This window comes from Dama dama, chromosome 11 (assembly GCF_033118175.1).
Source record: "Dama dama isolate Ldn47 chromosome 11, ASM3311817v1, whole genome shotgun sequence".
Lineage (NCBI taxonomy): Eukaryota > Metazoa > Chordata > Mammalia > Artiodactyla > Cervidae > Dama > Dama dama.
Window position 1 is genome coordinate 815,024 of NC_083691.1, and position 14,606 is coordinate 829,629.

The window sequence follows — 14,606 nt, forward strand, 5'->3', positions numbered from 1 at the left end:
CACCGCCCCTGCGCCTCTCGCGGCGCACCGTGTGCGTCATCGTCGCGCGCGCGCGCGCGCTCAGCACGGCGTCATCGCGGCGCGCCTCGCCGAGCTGCTCTGAAGGCTGGTGGGCGCAGATGGCGGCGGCGGCGGCGGCGGCGGCGGCGGCCAGTGACGCGGGGCCTGCGCAGGAGCTGCTGGCGGCCTGGAACACCGTGAGCACCGGGCTGGTGCCTCCGGCCGCGCTGGGACTGGTGAGGCCCGAGTAGAGGGCGACGGGCCGGCGCGGGGTGCCTGGGGCCCCGACCCCGCCGGCGCCCGTCCTGGCTTCTCTCTGTGTTCCACAGCCCTTCCCTCACGTGGGCCTGCGTCCCTGCGACGAATGGCAGCGGGGTTCTCGTGGCCTTCCATCCGCGCTGTCCCTTTCCCGCTTGTCCTCACCTGTCTCCACCCTCTCCGTCTCTGCGCTACGTCCCCTTCTCCTCACGGTTTTCTGTACTGCAGGCGTCGTCCCGGACTAGCGGTGCCGTCCCTCCAAAAGAGGAGGAGCTCCGGGCGGCGGTGGAGGTGCTCAGGGGCCACGGTCTGCACTCGGTCCTGGAGGAGTGGTTCGTAGAGGTGCTGCAGAACGATCTGCAGGCCAACATCTCCCTCGAGTTCTGGAATGCCATCTCTCAGCGCGAGAACTGTGCGGACGAACCCCAGTGCCTTCTGTTGCTGCTCGATGCTTTCGGTCTGCTGGAGAGCCGCCTGGATCCCTACTTGCGTAGTCTAGAGCTCCTGGAGAAATGGACTCGCCTGGGCTTGCTGATGGGCACCGGTGCTCAGGGGCTTCGGGAAAAGGTCCACACCACGTTGCGGGGCGTCCTGTTCTTTTCCACTCCCAGAGCTTTTCAGGAGATGATCCAGCGCCTCTATGGGCGCTTTTTGAGAGTTTACATGCAGAGTAAGAGAAAGGGGGAAGGAGGCACAGACCCCGAACTGGAGGGGGAATTGGACAGCAGGTATGCCCGCCGCCGGTACTACCGCCTTCTGCAGAGCCCCCTGTGCGCAGGGTGCGGCAGTGACAAGCAGCAGTGCTGGTGCCGCCAAGCGCTGGAGCAGTTCCACCAGCTCAGCCAGGTCCTGTGAGTACTTGGCCTGCGTGTCCTGTGTCCCTGTCCCTCCTGGCTCCTGCTTGCCCCTCTGAGTCCAGCCGGTCCCTGCAAAGAGCTGGTGAGCTGGCTGGGGGTGGTCTCTGCCACTCGCCTTGGTCGCCAGTTCTCAGGATGTGTGCGCTCTGAGTTTATACCTCTTGTCCTTGCCATAGGTGGATCTGTCATTCACCTTGGCTCAGGATTTTGTACTTTGCTTACACTAAGATTCCATGATTCTAAGTTTTCCGGACTGTGCAGAATTCTGCTGTGCCTACTGTAGACTCTCAGAAGTGGAATGATGTTTGTCTTGGAATTGAGAAAAGTACGCTTGCTATTTCTGCTCTGTAGAGCAAGTCAGAAATTAGACCAGTGTGCTGGGCAAACTGATGGCCCTTCTAGCCTTCTGAGGAGGGAAGGATTCTATTGTCAGACCCAGTTCCTGTCGTAGGGGGTCCCTGATTCTCCGTGGGTGCTTACTTTTTATAAGATACCTATTTTCCTTTTATTTATTTGGCTGTGCTGGGTCTTGGCTGTGGCACATGGGATCTTTTGTTGTGATGCATGGACTTCTTTCTGGTTGTGGTATGGGGGTTCAGTAGTTGCAGCATGGGAGCTTAGTTGCCCCATGACATACGGGATTTTAGTTCCCCGACCAGGAATTGAACCTGTATCTTCTGCATTGGGAGGATTCTTAACCCCTGGACCACTCGGGACATCCCGTGGCTCCTTATGATGATTTTGTCAATTTGAGTGAAGTGGCAGCTTCATTTTGTACTTTGTACTTTGTCAGTCTTCTTCCGGGACTGAGGTGGGGCATGTCCACAGAAGCTTTGTTCTCTTGGGACTTTCTGCCATCACGGGTCAGGATCAGCACCGAGAAGCAGAGACTGCTACATCTGTGTCCATGTGGCCGGAGTAGTGACGTCTTTAGCTGTTGTTTGAGGGCCGTTGTTAGGAGATGAACGAGGCCTTGGCCTCAGTAGCCAGAGATGCTGACCCCTTGGGGAGAGCAGGAGGTGCCTTATAGGTGCTTTGTCATCTCGGCGGCTCTGCCTTGAATTCCCCCGTGCAGTTTTGCCCCAGCGGGAGGGCTGCAGGAGGCGTGTGCTGAGGGTGCGGGGCGGGTGCGTGTGCTGTGCACTCCACTGGCAGGGCTCTCCTCCAGGCACAGGCTCAGTCTGCTGGAGCGGGTCAGCGCCGAGGCTGTGACTAGCACCCTGCACCAGGTGACCCGGGAGCGGATGGAGGACCGTTGTCGGGGCGAGTACGAGCGCTCCTTCCTGCGTGAGTTCCACAAGGTGAGGCCCCGCCACCTGTGGACAAGAGAAGAGGTTGCTGGCAAAACTGATTAGACGCCTTGGCTTTAGAAGCGGGCGGAGTGTGGTGACCTGGGTGAATCAGGACGCTGCTGGTGATTGAAGCTGTTTTGGTGCTGGGTGGAGGCTGGTCATCCTGGGCCCACCCTGGCGCCAGCAAGGAAGAACCTGTGACGTGCTTCGTGAGATCTGTGCAGGGTCACATGGCCAGAGGCAGCCCCAAGGTCTGGGATGTCCCAGCGAGGGGCCTTGGGGTGTCCGTGCTGTTGGGGCGTGGCCTGGGGGTTGCCCTGGGCTGCACAGCGTGGTGGGAGGGCTGGGCCCAGCCGTGGGGCTCTGAGCCGGCCCCACCTCCCACCCGCCCCGCTCTGCTGTGTCCTGCCGCCTGTCTCCTGAGGACGCAGGTGCGCTGCGATGCTGAGGGTGGGGGTGGTGTTCAGTGCAAGGGTCCCTGCAGTGGGGTGTAGCGCACACCCGGAGGCCCAGGGATAGCTGTGCTGTTCCAGGTGGCAGACTGTCCAGGCCATCTTGCCAGCGGCTGGGTGCGCGGTCCCCAGGGTGTGTCCATCCACTCAGACGCGGCTGAGAGCACTCTGTGAGAGCTACTGCGGCCAGAGATGAGCCTGGTGCTAGTGGGCGGGGCGGGGGGGGGGGGGGCTGGGTGTGTGTTGGGGGAGGCCCCTTTAGGCCCCCATCTGCTGATTTCACTGTGCTCTTGGTCTCAGACAGGTGGCCTGGGGTTTCCAAGGCCCAGTGTGCGGTGGGTAGCTGTACCTCTGCCCTGGGCTTGGCCCCTGGAGCCCCACACCTGTGCTCTCCCGACAGTGGATCGAGAGAGTGGTCGGCTGGCTGGGCAAGGTGTTCCTGCAGGACGGCCCCAGCAGGCCCGCGTCCCCAGAGCCGGGCCCCACGCTGCGCCGATGGCGCTGCCACGTGCAGAGGTTCTTCTACCGCATCTACGCTGGCCTGCGCATTGAGGAGCTCTTCAGCATCATCCGAGGTCGGCCCGCCCGCTGGGAGCCCCTTCCCTCGCCTCTGCCCTCAGCCTGGGCTGGGGGTCAGGGACACCCGGGCCCTGCACAGCGTCCGCATCGGGCAGGAGAGGCGCTGTGTCTGCCCCCTTGCTCTGCACTGGCCCTTGGGCTCTGCTCCGCCCATCTGCCCCTCGGGGTGGCTGTGCTCAAGGGTGCGGGTCCCTGAGGGCACAGGGGCCACACCAGGCCCCCCGCAGGGCCTCTCTCTGCGGCCTGTGGAGGTGTGGCCGCTCACCCTCCAGGCCTCCGTCCAGCTGTCTGTGGGCACACCACGTGTGCACATACCAGGACCAGCCCTTCCCCACAGACTTCCCAGACTCGAGGCCCGCTGTGGAAGACCTCAAGTACTGCCTGGAGAGGACCGACCAGAGGCCGCAGCTGCTTGTGTCCCTCAGGGCCGCCCTGGAGACACGGCTGCTCCACCCAGGTGCCGCGGCAGGCCCACCCACCTTCGCCCTCAGGGCCCAGACCTGGGACCTGCACGTCACCTGACCGGGGTGTCTACCTCCGCGTCATTGTGTTGCTCGGGGTCTCCCATCCCGACTGCAGGCGTGAACACGTGTGACATCATCACCCTATACATCTCCGCCATCAAGGCACTGCGCGTGCTGGACCCGTCCATGGTTGTCCTGGAGGTGGCCTGTGAGCCCATTCGCCGGTACCTGCGGTGAGCACGGGGCAGCTGAGGGAACCCTCAGGGCCCGCAGCCCCACTTGTGCAGCTGAGCCCCCTGCAGGCCTTGGTGGAGCGAAAGGACGTGGTCCTCTGGGCGCCAGGTGCCCTCCCGGGCCGGGCAGCCCAAGCTGGGCACCTTCCTTTTGCCATTGCTGGCTCTGGGCCTGCAGCTCAGGGTCACCACACCTGTATGCAGGTCCAGGGCCAGGTCAGCACAGACAGACACACAGGCTCAACTTTGCCTCGTTGCGAGCTGGCCCAGGGCTGACGGGAAGGATCAGTCTCGTGTTGGCCTTTTCAACCCGAGGAACAGAGCTTCTTGACTGTTGACCAGGGAGCGCAGCCAGCCAGGAGCCCCTGGGGGGCAGTAGAGACGAGCCTTCTGCCCCCTGGCCCTGCGTGGCCTGGCCCGGGTCTGTCCTGTCATCTCAGCCCCGGATGCAGGAAACAGTGGCCTTTTAATTTTGGGGTTGGCAATGGAATGATGGTCTTGCCTTTAACACGTGACTGTTGGGTGCTGCCTGCGGGGGTTGGTGGGGTCACAGGGGTTAGCTGGAGCAGGCAGCGAGGGCTTGTGTCCACCAGGACGCGGGAGGACACGGTGCGGCAGATCGTGGCGGGGCTGACCGGGGACTCGGATGGGACGGGGGACTTGGCTGTTGAGCTGTCCAAGACGGACCCTGCGAGCCTGGAGACCGGGCAGGACAGCGAGGATGACTCTGGCGAGCCGGAGGACTGGGTCCCTGACCCTGTGGACGCAGATCCAGGTCAGCGGCGGGCAGCCCTGCGAGGCCTGGGGTTGTTGGGGGGCCCAGTCGGGTTGGAGCTCTGGCCTCCAGGTTGTCACTGCATGTCTCGAGCTTGAGGAGGCCCTTGGTCTGTGCCCGACCTGGCCTGGTTCCCCAGGGTGCTTCCCCTGGCCAGCTGGGCCCACGTGGGCAGTGGCCCCATCAGAGCCCAGGGCTTGCCCTGCCTGCCGCGCTCCCCCCCAGCCCCAGCCGCGGCCCTGTTGCTTCCGCTGGAGGAGGGGCGGGTTCTGCACGTCTGCACCGGGGACCCAGAGCCAGGCCTCACGTGGGGGTGCAGTGGGCAGACCGCTTGGCGCAGACGGTGCCACCTCCGTGTCTGAGGTTCCTGTGTGCCTGGCCTCCAGGGAAGTCCAGCTCTAAGCGCCGCTCCTCGGACATCATCAGCCTGCTGGTCAGCATCTACGGCAGCAAGGACCTCTTCATCAACGAGTACCGCTCGCTGCTGGCCGACCGCCTGCTGCACCAGTTCAGCTTCAGCCCCGAGCGGTGAGGCCTGCGGGGGGCGCCCTGCGTCTGAGGGAGGCGTGGCCCTGACTCAGGATGGTTGTCTTCTGTTGCGGTCCCCAGGCCCGGCAGGGACCAGCTTGTGCTCGACCACTGCCCCGGGTGCCTGGGGACCGCCCGGGAACTTGGAGTGGCTGCTCCTAGGGCTCCCGCCTGGCCTGCTGGGTTGGGGACATCCCTGCTCCAGGGACGGGGGTGCAGGCTGGTGGGTGTTGCCCTGCAGGGGCTGGCTGGGGCAGAGGCGCTGCACCCCTCAGAGATGCATCCTTGCAGGGAGATCCGTAACGTGGAGCTGCTGAAGCTGCGCTTTGGCGAGGCCCCGATGCACTTCTGTGAGGTCATGCTCAAGGTGGGCACCCAGGCTCCGCACAACCACCTGGTCCCCACCCCCGCCCAGACCCTCAGGAGGCCTGTCTCCCCAGGACATGGCGGACTCGCGCCGCATCAACGCCAACATCCGGGAGGAGGACGAGAAGCGGCCCGCCGAGGAGCAGCCGCCCTTTGGAGTCTACGCTGTCATCCTGTCCAGCGAGTTCTGGCCACCCTTCAAGGATGAGAAGCTGGAGGTCCCCGAGGACATCAGGGAGGCCCTGGAGGTCTACTGCCGGAAGTATGAGAAGCTGAAGGTAGGGCCGCGCTGCTGGGAGTCCTCTGTCTGTGCTCTGGGACCCATGCCCTCTGCTCTCTCCCGGGACCCGTGTGTGCGTGTGCACGCACCTCCTTGTGTATGTACCTGCCCGTTTGTGTGTGTGCGCCCTCTACGCTCTGCTATGCCTGATGGTGCTGGCGCGAGTTTTGACCCTGAGCTGCCTCTGCAGCATCCACCTGCTTGTTCTCAGAACCTGGGGCTGGCGGCCATGCTCAGCCCAGGACACCCGCCGAGTCCCCTCCGTGGGTGTCTCCAGGGAGTCTCCTGGCTTCTCTTGGGGTGTTTGGCGGCTCCTCTGGGTTTGCTGCGAGCTGGCGCCAAGGAGGGCTGGGTGCGGCTGTTAAGGCTGAGGACCTGAGGTCCTGAGTGGGGAGAGGCTCAGTGCTGGAGAGCTGATTCCAGGGGCTTCCTTCCAGAGCCAGGGGAGCCCGCCTGTGCACCCCACCTCAGCCCCGCACACCCCTTCCTGGCTGAAGACATCTAAGGGGCCCTCCCCAGCCTCCCTCTGTGCCCCAACCTGCCTGTCAGGAGAGGCCCCGCCGGCTTCCTCCAGGGCATCCCCCTGGGTCCGAAGGCGGACTCAGGCACGGACCCCTGCTCAGGCTGGTGTGCCCGATGAGACGGCTGCCCTCCAGCTGGATGCTGGAGCGCCTGGGGGGGGAGCTGGGGCAGTGCCACAGGGCCTCTGCTCCCTGCAGCGGGTCTTCTGCCTGAGGTGGTGCCGCACATGTGGGGGTGCTATGCCCTCTGCCGCTGGCCGCACCGCTGCCCCGCACAGACCCGAGCTGCAGTTGAAAAGGTACGGTTTGGAGCCGCAGTGCCTGGCTAGGACCTGGCCAGCTGCCGACCATGGAGAGCTTCAGCGTCATGCCCCCTTCAGAGCCATGGGGGCTGCAGGCAGCGCTTGGCCCAGAGTCACCCCGCCGGTGTCCCCGGTGGTGGCCGTGACAAAGCCCACAGACAGGTGCCTTAAACAAGACGGAGACCTGCTTCCTCAGTGGCGGCATCTGAGGCATTTGTGATGCCAGCAGAAACTCAAGTCAGGGTGTTCGCAGGGCCTCGCCCCCTCCACAGGCTCCGAGAGAAGATCCTCCGGCCTCGCGGTGGCCGAGCTCCACGTGCTCCTGGTTGTGGGTGTGTCACTCTGAGCCCGGCTTGTGTCACCCGGCCTCTCCCAGTGTCTGTGTGCAGAGTCCCCTCTTCCTCTGAGGACCCCAGGCCCCGCTCCGTGTGACCACACCTCAGCGAGCTGCCTTTAGGGACCCAGGCTAGCATCCCTGCCCTGCTGCTGAGGCCTCAGCCTGTGGGTGTCCATGCAGGTCTCTGCATCCAGCGCCCGGACCGGGGCACCCACGCCTCTCCTGGGCCCCCTGTGCTGGTTCCGGGACACTGTGGCTTGATGTGGCTTTGACATAGCTCACCTCTCGGGCCCTGTGGCCCGCAGAGTATGTGGCGTGGAGTGCTCCTTTGGGCTCGCCAGTCCTCCTTGGTTTCCCCCTCGATTCACACTAGCGGTGAGGAAGCTGCAGGCTGCACTTCCCACACTTCACTTGGAAATCTCAGCCCAGTGTCCCGTGTCTCCCTCCAGCCCTGCTCGCCCCAGCAGAGCTCATCTCTGCTGCTCTTTCAGCGGTCGCCTTGCAGTCGTTCCCGTGGCGCTGCAACAGGCCTCACCAGAAGGGCCTTTTTGGTCATGTTTCTCCCAGTGGTCTCCCCAGGGCAAACCAGGCTTTCACGAGCACGCAGCTCAGAACGTTCCAAGTCCTCCCCTCCCCCAGCGCCACAACCACAGCCATGTTTCTGGGGAAGGTGTTTGCTCCGGTGGCACCCTCCGCCCTCGCTGCAGTCCACCGCCGTCCTGCGGGGCCATAACAAAGCCCACTTGCCAGGTGGCAGAGCTGTAGGCCCTGCTCCTGGCCCTGCAGGCCGGGTCTGTGATGGAGGGCGGGGCGGGGCTTCAGGCGAGTCCCTCCCCCATCTTCCAGCTCCGCTCTGCTTCCTGTGTCTGGTACCACCCTCCCTCTGACAGGTACACCAGTCTATTAGGTTAGGTCCCACGTCGCTCCCAGACCTCGCCTTCCCTACCGACATCCACAGGTCAGGTCACATTCTGAGGTCCTGGGATCAAGACGTGGGCATGTCTCATGGGGACACGGTGGCCTGGCTGTTGGGTGCTGCTGACTGAGGGGAGGGAACTGGAACCCCACCGGGTGCTTGTCTCGCTGCCACTGCAGCTGCCACCTACCGGGTGGGAACTGGAGCCCTTCCCCGCCTGCCCCCGGGTTGTAAAGCCTGGTCCAGCGGGACCCGCCAAACGACCTGCGCTGATCCCGCCCTCCCCAGGCCATGCGGACGCTCAGCTGGAAGCACACCCTGGGCTTGGTGACAATGGACGTGGAGCTGGCTGACCGCACCCTGTCTGTTGCAGTGACCCCCGTGCAGGCTGTGGTCTTGCTTTATTTCCAGGACCAAGGTGAGCTCCCCAGCCGTGCCCCACCCCCGACCCCTCGGCCACGCCCCGCTTCCCGAGGAGGGTGGGCGGGCCCGGGTGGCTCCCCGCCCCCAGCCCCTCCCCCAGGCTCTGCCCGTCCCGCCAAGCTGGGCCCGTGAGGCCGAGGGGCACAGCCGAGCCCGCCTACCCACACCCCGCCACCTGTCCGCAGCCAGCTGGGGCCTGGAGGAGCTGAGCGAGGCGGTGAAGATGCCGGCCGCGCTGCTGCGGCGCCGCCTGTCCGTGTGGCTGCAGCAGGGCGTGCTGCGCGAGGAGCCGGCCGGCACCTTCTCAGTGGTGGAGGAGGAGCGGCCGCAGGACCGGGACAGCATGGTGCTGGTCGACAGCGACGACGAGAGCGACTCAGGCCTGGCTTCGCAGGCTGACCAGAAGGAGGAGGAGCTGCTGGTAAGCCCGGCCCGCGGGCGGGGGGCGGGGTGGGGCAGGCGGGGCGGCGTAACCGCGGCTGTTCCCCCAGCTCTTCTGGACGTACATCCAGGCCATGCTGACCAACCTGGAGAGCCTGTCGCTGGAGCGCATCTACAGCATGCTGCGCATGTTCGTGGTCACCGGCCCCGCGCTGGCCGAGATCGACCTGCAGGAGCTCCAGGGCTTCCTGCAGAGGAAGGTGCGCGACCAGCAGCTCGTCTACTCCGCCGGCGTCTACCGCCTGCCCAAGAGCTGCGGCTGAGCCGCGCCAGGCCCCGCCCGCCCCCAGAGTGGGAGTAAAGAGACGGTTCTTCATCCTTCGTGTCCTGTCGGTTCTGTGGCCCCAGGGACGCGTGCTCAGGCCCTCCCCTGCCACCGACTCTGGGCGTGCGCTCCGGTTCTGCACACTGGCCTCCCCGCAGCCAGGCAGAGCGGGTTCCCCCAGCAGGGGGAGCTGCACACCTGTGTGGGCTCCAGGCCGGTAGGAGTCCTGGCACGTGATTGTCTGGTCACCGTGGCCAGTGGAGGCCCACGTCAAGCTCGTGGCTCCGGCCAACTGGGAAACAGACCTCCTGGATCTCCCCCCAAGGGCCCCCAGCTCTGGCCTTTGAGAGAACTCCTCGGGGTCCCCCTCCCTCTACCCGGCCTGAGGGTCCAGGCCCCCAGTGCTGGGCTGAGAGCCCCAGGGCAGCTCCCGTGGCCTTGGGGTGCTGTCAGAATGTGTGAGGCGGGTGGGCAGACAGGCGGCCCCTGGGAAGCCGAGAACTCGCGTCTGCAGCACGAGCGGCTGCCAGCGTCCCCGCTGTGGTCCAGCAGGCAGTGTTGGGGTCTGACAGTGAGGCGTGCTTCCCAAAAGACCCACCCCTCCCACGCCCCTGAGGTGTGATCGGGGCGCCCGGGGGCCTGGCTGTTCCCCTCTGGAGAGGCTGGGCCCAGGGATGCAGCCGCCCCCAGGGTTGTGCACAGGCCCTGTCCAGCCACTCTGGGGGCCCAGCACTGGCCTCGCCTCAGCTCCCGGGAGGCGGTGGGGTGGGTGTTGGCGGTGCCAGGCCTTCGAGCTGTGCTGGGCATCGCAGCCCAGCCTTCATCCATCCAGCTTGTCTGGCTGGACTCGCTCAGACCTGGTGGCACTGCTCCCCAGGTGACCAAGGCCCTTCAGGGCAAGTGTCTCCACTGCCTCCTCCTCCACAGGGCACGCCCGGCCCCCAGGACCCCCTGGCTCCCCTAGTCTGCGCCCCAGCGCCCCCACCCGTCCTGTCCTGCTCGAGGGCCCCAGTGCTGGTTCTGCTTCCAGGGCTCTTCTCTTTTTTTTGGCCATACCAAGAGTCATATGGGGTCTCAGTTCCCCGATCAGGGGCTGAACCCGAGCTGTGGCAGGGGCACCTGGAGTCCTGACCGCTGGGCCACCAGGAGCTCGCTCTAGGACGCCTCCTTACGCCCCAGGGTGGGGCTTCCCGCGGGGTTTGAAGGAGGACGTGGAGGGCCTAGCAGAGCCTGAGTGGTCTGCGGACGCTGAGAGGCCAGCAGGTGTCCCCCTTGGACTCCGCCTGCCGCGGGGGCTGTGCTGTGGTCATGGGAAGAGGACTTCCTGCCTGGCACTGGGCTGGGCCTGTCCTCCTCGTCCTAGACCGGGTGAAACCGGCTGGACCGGCCTGGCAGGGTGGCAGGTGGCAGTGCCGGCCCCTGGGCGTGGACACACCTGCCCCGAGTCCCTCTGGAATCAGTTTGTGGATCAGTGTGGTGAAACCCAGCGTCTCAAGTCCCTGCCTCACTCATCGGGTGCAGAGGTGTGCCAGGAGCCGCCCCCAGGAGGTGGCCCCGTGCGAGGGTCGGGGAGGGCCCCGGCGACCAGGGCTTGGCTGCAGCCCCCAGTGCGCTGGAGGGCCAGGCGTGGGACAGGCCTTTCCTCCTGCGGACTGAGTCTGCCTGGCAGGCCCTTAGGGGAAGAGGGGGAGGGCTGCGGTTAACCTTGATCTCCCACGAGCCGCACCTGCCTGGTGTGTGGGAAGGTCACACAGGGAACAGACTGCGGAGCTGGCTGTGAGTTCTAACAACACAACTAACCCAGAGCTCCAGACGCTTCGTAGTGGTTTCAGAGCTGCCTGCTCCTCAAAGGTGTTCTGCAAATACTGCTGGGTCCAGGCCCAGGCCTCCTGCTTGTCTCAGTCTTGGGGGGAGAGTGGTGACATCAGTCAGCTGCACCCCAGGCCACCCCCCTACCCCGCCACCAAGCTGCTGCAGCCCTCATTCTGACAAACGGAGGCTGGGGCTTGCCTGCTGTGGCCCTCTGGCTTTCCAGGCCGCCGCCTCCCTGGCCCCAGGGGCCCAAGTACAGGTGGTACCGCTTCCCGTGGTCTTCCCCCAAGGCCAGGGCAGCCCCCTGCCGCCCTGCCTCAGATGGCCAGGGCATTCCAGGCTGCCCTACCAGCCCCGTCCATCCTGGGGTCGCCCACCTGGGGCTCCCTGAGGCCCCCAGCACCCAGGGCAGCGAAGCTCCATGCGAGGCCCTGCCCCCGCCCTCCTTGCCTCACAGCTCCATTGTGAGGTCAGCGCCTTCCGCCGAGCTCCGGCCAGAGGCGTGCAGCGGGCCGGGGGCTGGACATGGCCGCCTGTCCCCAGCCCGACTCCTGCCTGCTCGGTGGCCCCCTCGGCCTCATATGTCTGTCCCTTTTGCTCATCCCTGCTGCAGGTGCGGCCTCCCCCAGCCCCGCCCTGGCCCAGGCCCCGCCTGCACCCATCCAGGCCCAGGGGCCACGGGGACAGGGTTCAGGGGTCAGCCACTGGCAGGTGACGCGGGCCCCTTGGCTGCCCGGGCCGTGTCTCTGCAGCCGGAACCTACTGCGAGTGCAGCCTTGGCCTCAGCCGCGAGGCCCTCATCGCCCTGCTGGTGGTTCTGGCGGGCATCAGCGCTAGCTGCTTCTGCGCCCTCGTCATCGTGGCCGTTGGTGTCATTCGAGCCAAGGGGTGCGTGAGTCCCAGGGCTGACTGGCAGGGTGGGGGGGCTGTGGGTCAGGCTGTACCCCTGGGCTCCCCGTCTCACCGCGTGAGGTCAGCAGGGGCTTGGGAAGGAGGTCTCCCAGGCTGGGATGGGGAAAGGTGTGTGGGGGCACCTCTGGAGGCAGCCACGTTGGTCACAGACTCACGCCTTACCTTTGTCCCCCCCACCCCAGTGAAACGTGCCCCGCACACATGGACAGCAGGTGAGTGACCCCAGGAGAGGGCCCCGAGGGTGAGCTGGGCCCCGAGGGTGAGCTGGGCCCCTGGAGGCGGAGGCCGCCTGGGAGGCGGAGGCCTGGGTGGTCGGCGCTACCCGCAGCCGGTCTGAACTGGGCCGTGGTGCGCAGGATGGTGGGGCACTTCGGGGTGCAGGAAGACCATATGGACCTGCGCACGGTGCATGTGGAGTCCCACCTCATGGACCCCGACATGGCAGTCCCCATGATGCGGCCCCTGGAAGAGCATGGCCTGATGACCATCACCATGGACTCGACCCTGGAGGAGCCGCCCCCCCCGCCTGAGTAGGGCTTTGGGCGTGGGGGGAGGGGAATTAAACAGTATTTAGTTACTCTGTGCTGTCCTCCCTGGGCCCCTCTGGGGGGGTGTCTGTGGTGGGGGGGCCCTGCACACACCTGGTCGCCCCCTTCTCTTCAGTGGGGTGCCTGCTCTAGGCTCGCACTGTCCACCCTCCAGGCAGGGGTCCACACTCTGGGTGTCTGCACTTCCTGCATGCCTCAGCCCGGCTCCTGCCTGCCCCTGCCTGTGGCTTCCTCCAGTGAAGCCCGCAGGCCCCCGCCCCCACTCCACCCCGGGAAACGCCAGGACAGGACCTGTGACTCGGCCGAGTCCAGGGAAGCAGCATGTGACCAGAGGACTTGGGCTGATGCCCTTGCCCCACCAGTCTCTTGGAGGTTCTGGGAGAGCCCTTGGGGGGCCGGGGGGGTGGGCAGGTGACTGCCTCCGTTTCCTCAGGGGTGCCGCCCTCCCCCTGCCCCCCACCACATCTCCTGGATCCCAGGCTCAGGGGCCCTTCAGCCGTCCACCATAGGGATGGGGCTGTTCTAGGTGGGGACTGCTGTGTGTGCCCTGGATCACTTGCTGAGTGGAGACGGGGGCGGGGGCGGGTGACCAGCAGGGCGCACTGTCTCCCACGTTGCCTGTCGCTGCGGTGAGTTCAGCGGGGGAGAGATTGTGGGGGATAGCGTGGTCCAGTTGCTCAGGCCTCCTGCGGTCGCGGGATGGCGCACCACACAGGTGAGGAAGGGGCGCGGTCTTTACAGCGCTGCTGGCCTGGAGCCAAGTGGAGCCCAGAGCTTCGGGACAGGTGGCTGGCAGTGCTCTGCCTCTGGCTGGCTGCCCAGCCTCCGCCCTAGGCGCGGGACCAGCCGTGGGACAGGAACTGCCTGTGCTCAGGCCAGAGAGTTAATGTTTGTGCGGGAGCCGCAGGGACCGACCCTCTCCGGTAACACGCGGACAGCGGACCTCCACGATTCTCCCCATGCGGAGTCCCTCCTTTCCCTCGTGGGGGCCGCCGCCGCCGCTGCAGCTGCTACTGCTGCTGTTGCCGTGGCCAGTCTGGACCCAGGTGCCCGCCGCAGCCGCCTCCTGGGGAACCCCGGGCGCCGTAGACTGCCCCGAGGCGTGCGTGTGCGCGCCGGGGGGCCAGGCCAACTGCTCGGGGCGCGCGCTGCCCGCCGTGCCAGGGGGCTTGAACTGGCGCGTCCGCGTGCTGCTGCTGAACCACAACCGCGTGCACGCGCTGCCTCCCGGCGCCTTCGCGGACGCCGGCGCGCTGCTCCGCCTGGACCTGCGCGAGAACGGACTGCGCTGGGTGCACGCGCGGGCCTTCTGGGGCCTGGGCGCGCTGGAGCAGCTCGACCTCAGCGCCAACCAGCTAGAGGCGCTGCTGCCCGGCACCTTCGCGCCATTGCGCGCGCTGCGCGCCCTCTCTCTGGCTGAGAACCGGCTGGCGCGCCTAGAGCCCGCGGCGCTGGGCGCGCTCCCGCTGCTGCGCGCGCTCAGCCTGCAAGACAACGACCTGCCTGCGCTCGCGTCCGGGCTCCTGGCGGGCCTGCCGAATCTCAACACGCTGCGCCTGCGCGGCAACCCCTGGACCTGTGGCTGCGCGCTGCGCCCGCTCTGCGCCTGGCTTCGCGGACACCCGCGGCACGCGCCAGGTGAGCCCTCGGGGGCGCGGACGGGCCGGGCGGGCCGCTACCCCCACAACCGTCTGACGCAGCGCCCGTGTCCCGCAGAGGCCGAGACGCTGCTTTGCGTGTCGCCGGGGCGCCTGACGCTCAGCCCCTTGACCGCCTTCCCGGAGGCCGCCTTCAGCCACTGCGCGCGGCCCCTTGCCGCCCGGGATCTGGCCGTGGTGTACGCTCTCGGGCCCGTCTCCTTCCTCGCTAGCCTGGCCGTCTGTCTGGCCCTGGGCTCCGCGTTCACCGCCTGCGGCGCTCGCCACCGCCGCCGCCACCGCGCCGCCGCCCGCCGCCAGCAGAGGAGGCAGCCGGATCCTGGCCCCCGCACGGCCTCGCCTGCGGCCACCGCCTCTCAAGCTTGAGAGGTTGCCGCCGCCCTCGAA

General features: G+C 66.5%; 2 protein-coding genes across 2 annotated transcripts; both read left to right on the forward strand.

Annotated features, from left to right (window-relative positions):
* The first annotated feature begins 81 nt into the window (after positions 1–81).
* On the forward strand, positions 82–12,591 carry ANAPC2 (anaphase promoting complex subunit 2). The gene is made up of 16 exons (XM_061154136.1): positions 82–236; positions 487–1,109; positions 2,284–2,416; positions 3,260–3,434; positions 3,776–3,895; positions 4,018–4,135; positions 4,729–4,910; positions 5,297–5,438; positions 5,730–5,805; positions 5,879–6,082; positions 8,449–8,578; positions 8,769–9,004; positions 9,075–10,812; positions 11,715–11,989; positions 12,196–12,225; positions 12,370–12,591. The coding sequence occupies exons 1-13, from the start codon at positions 120–122 to the stop codon at positions 9,285–9,287; spliced, it is 2,469 nt and encodes an 822-aa protein (XP_061010119.1). The 5' UTR covers positions 82–119; the 3' UTR covers positions 9,288–10,812; positions 11,715–11,989; positions 12,196–12,225; positions 12,370–12,591.
* Positions 12,592–13,520: 929 nt separating this feature from the next.
* Positions 13,521–14,585, forward strand: LRRC26 (leucine rich repeat containing 26). Its single transcript, XM_061154049.1, has one exon. The coding sequence runs from the start codon at positions 13,521–13,523 to the stop codon at positions 14,583–14,585; it is 1,065 nt and encodes a 354-aa protein (XP_061010032.1).
* The last annotated feature ends 21 nt before the right edge of the window (positions 14,586–14,606 follow it).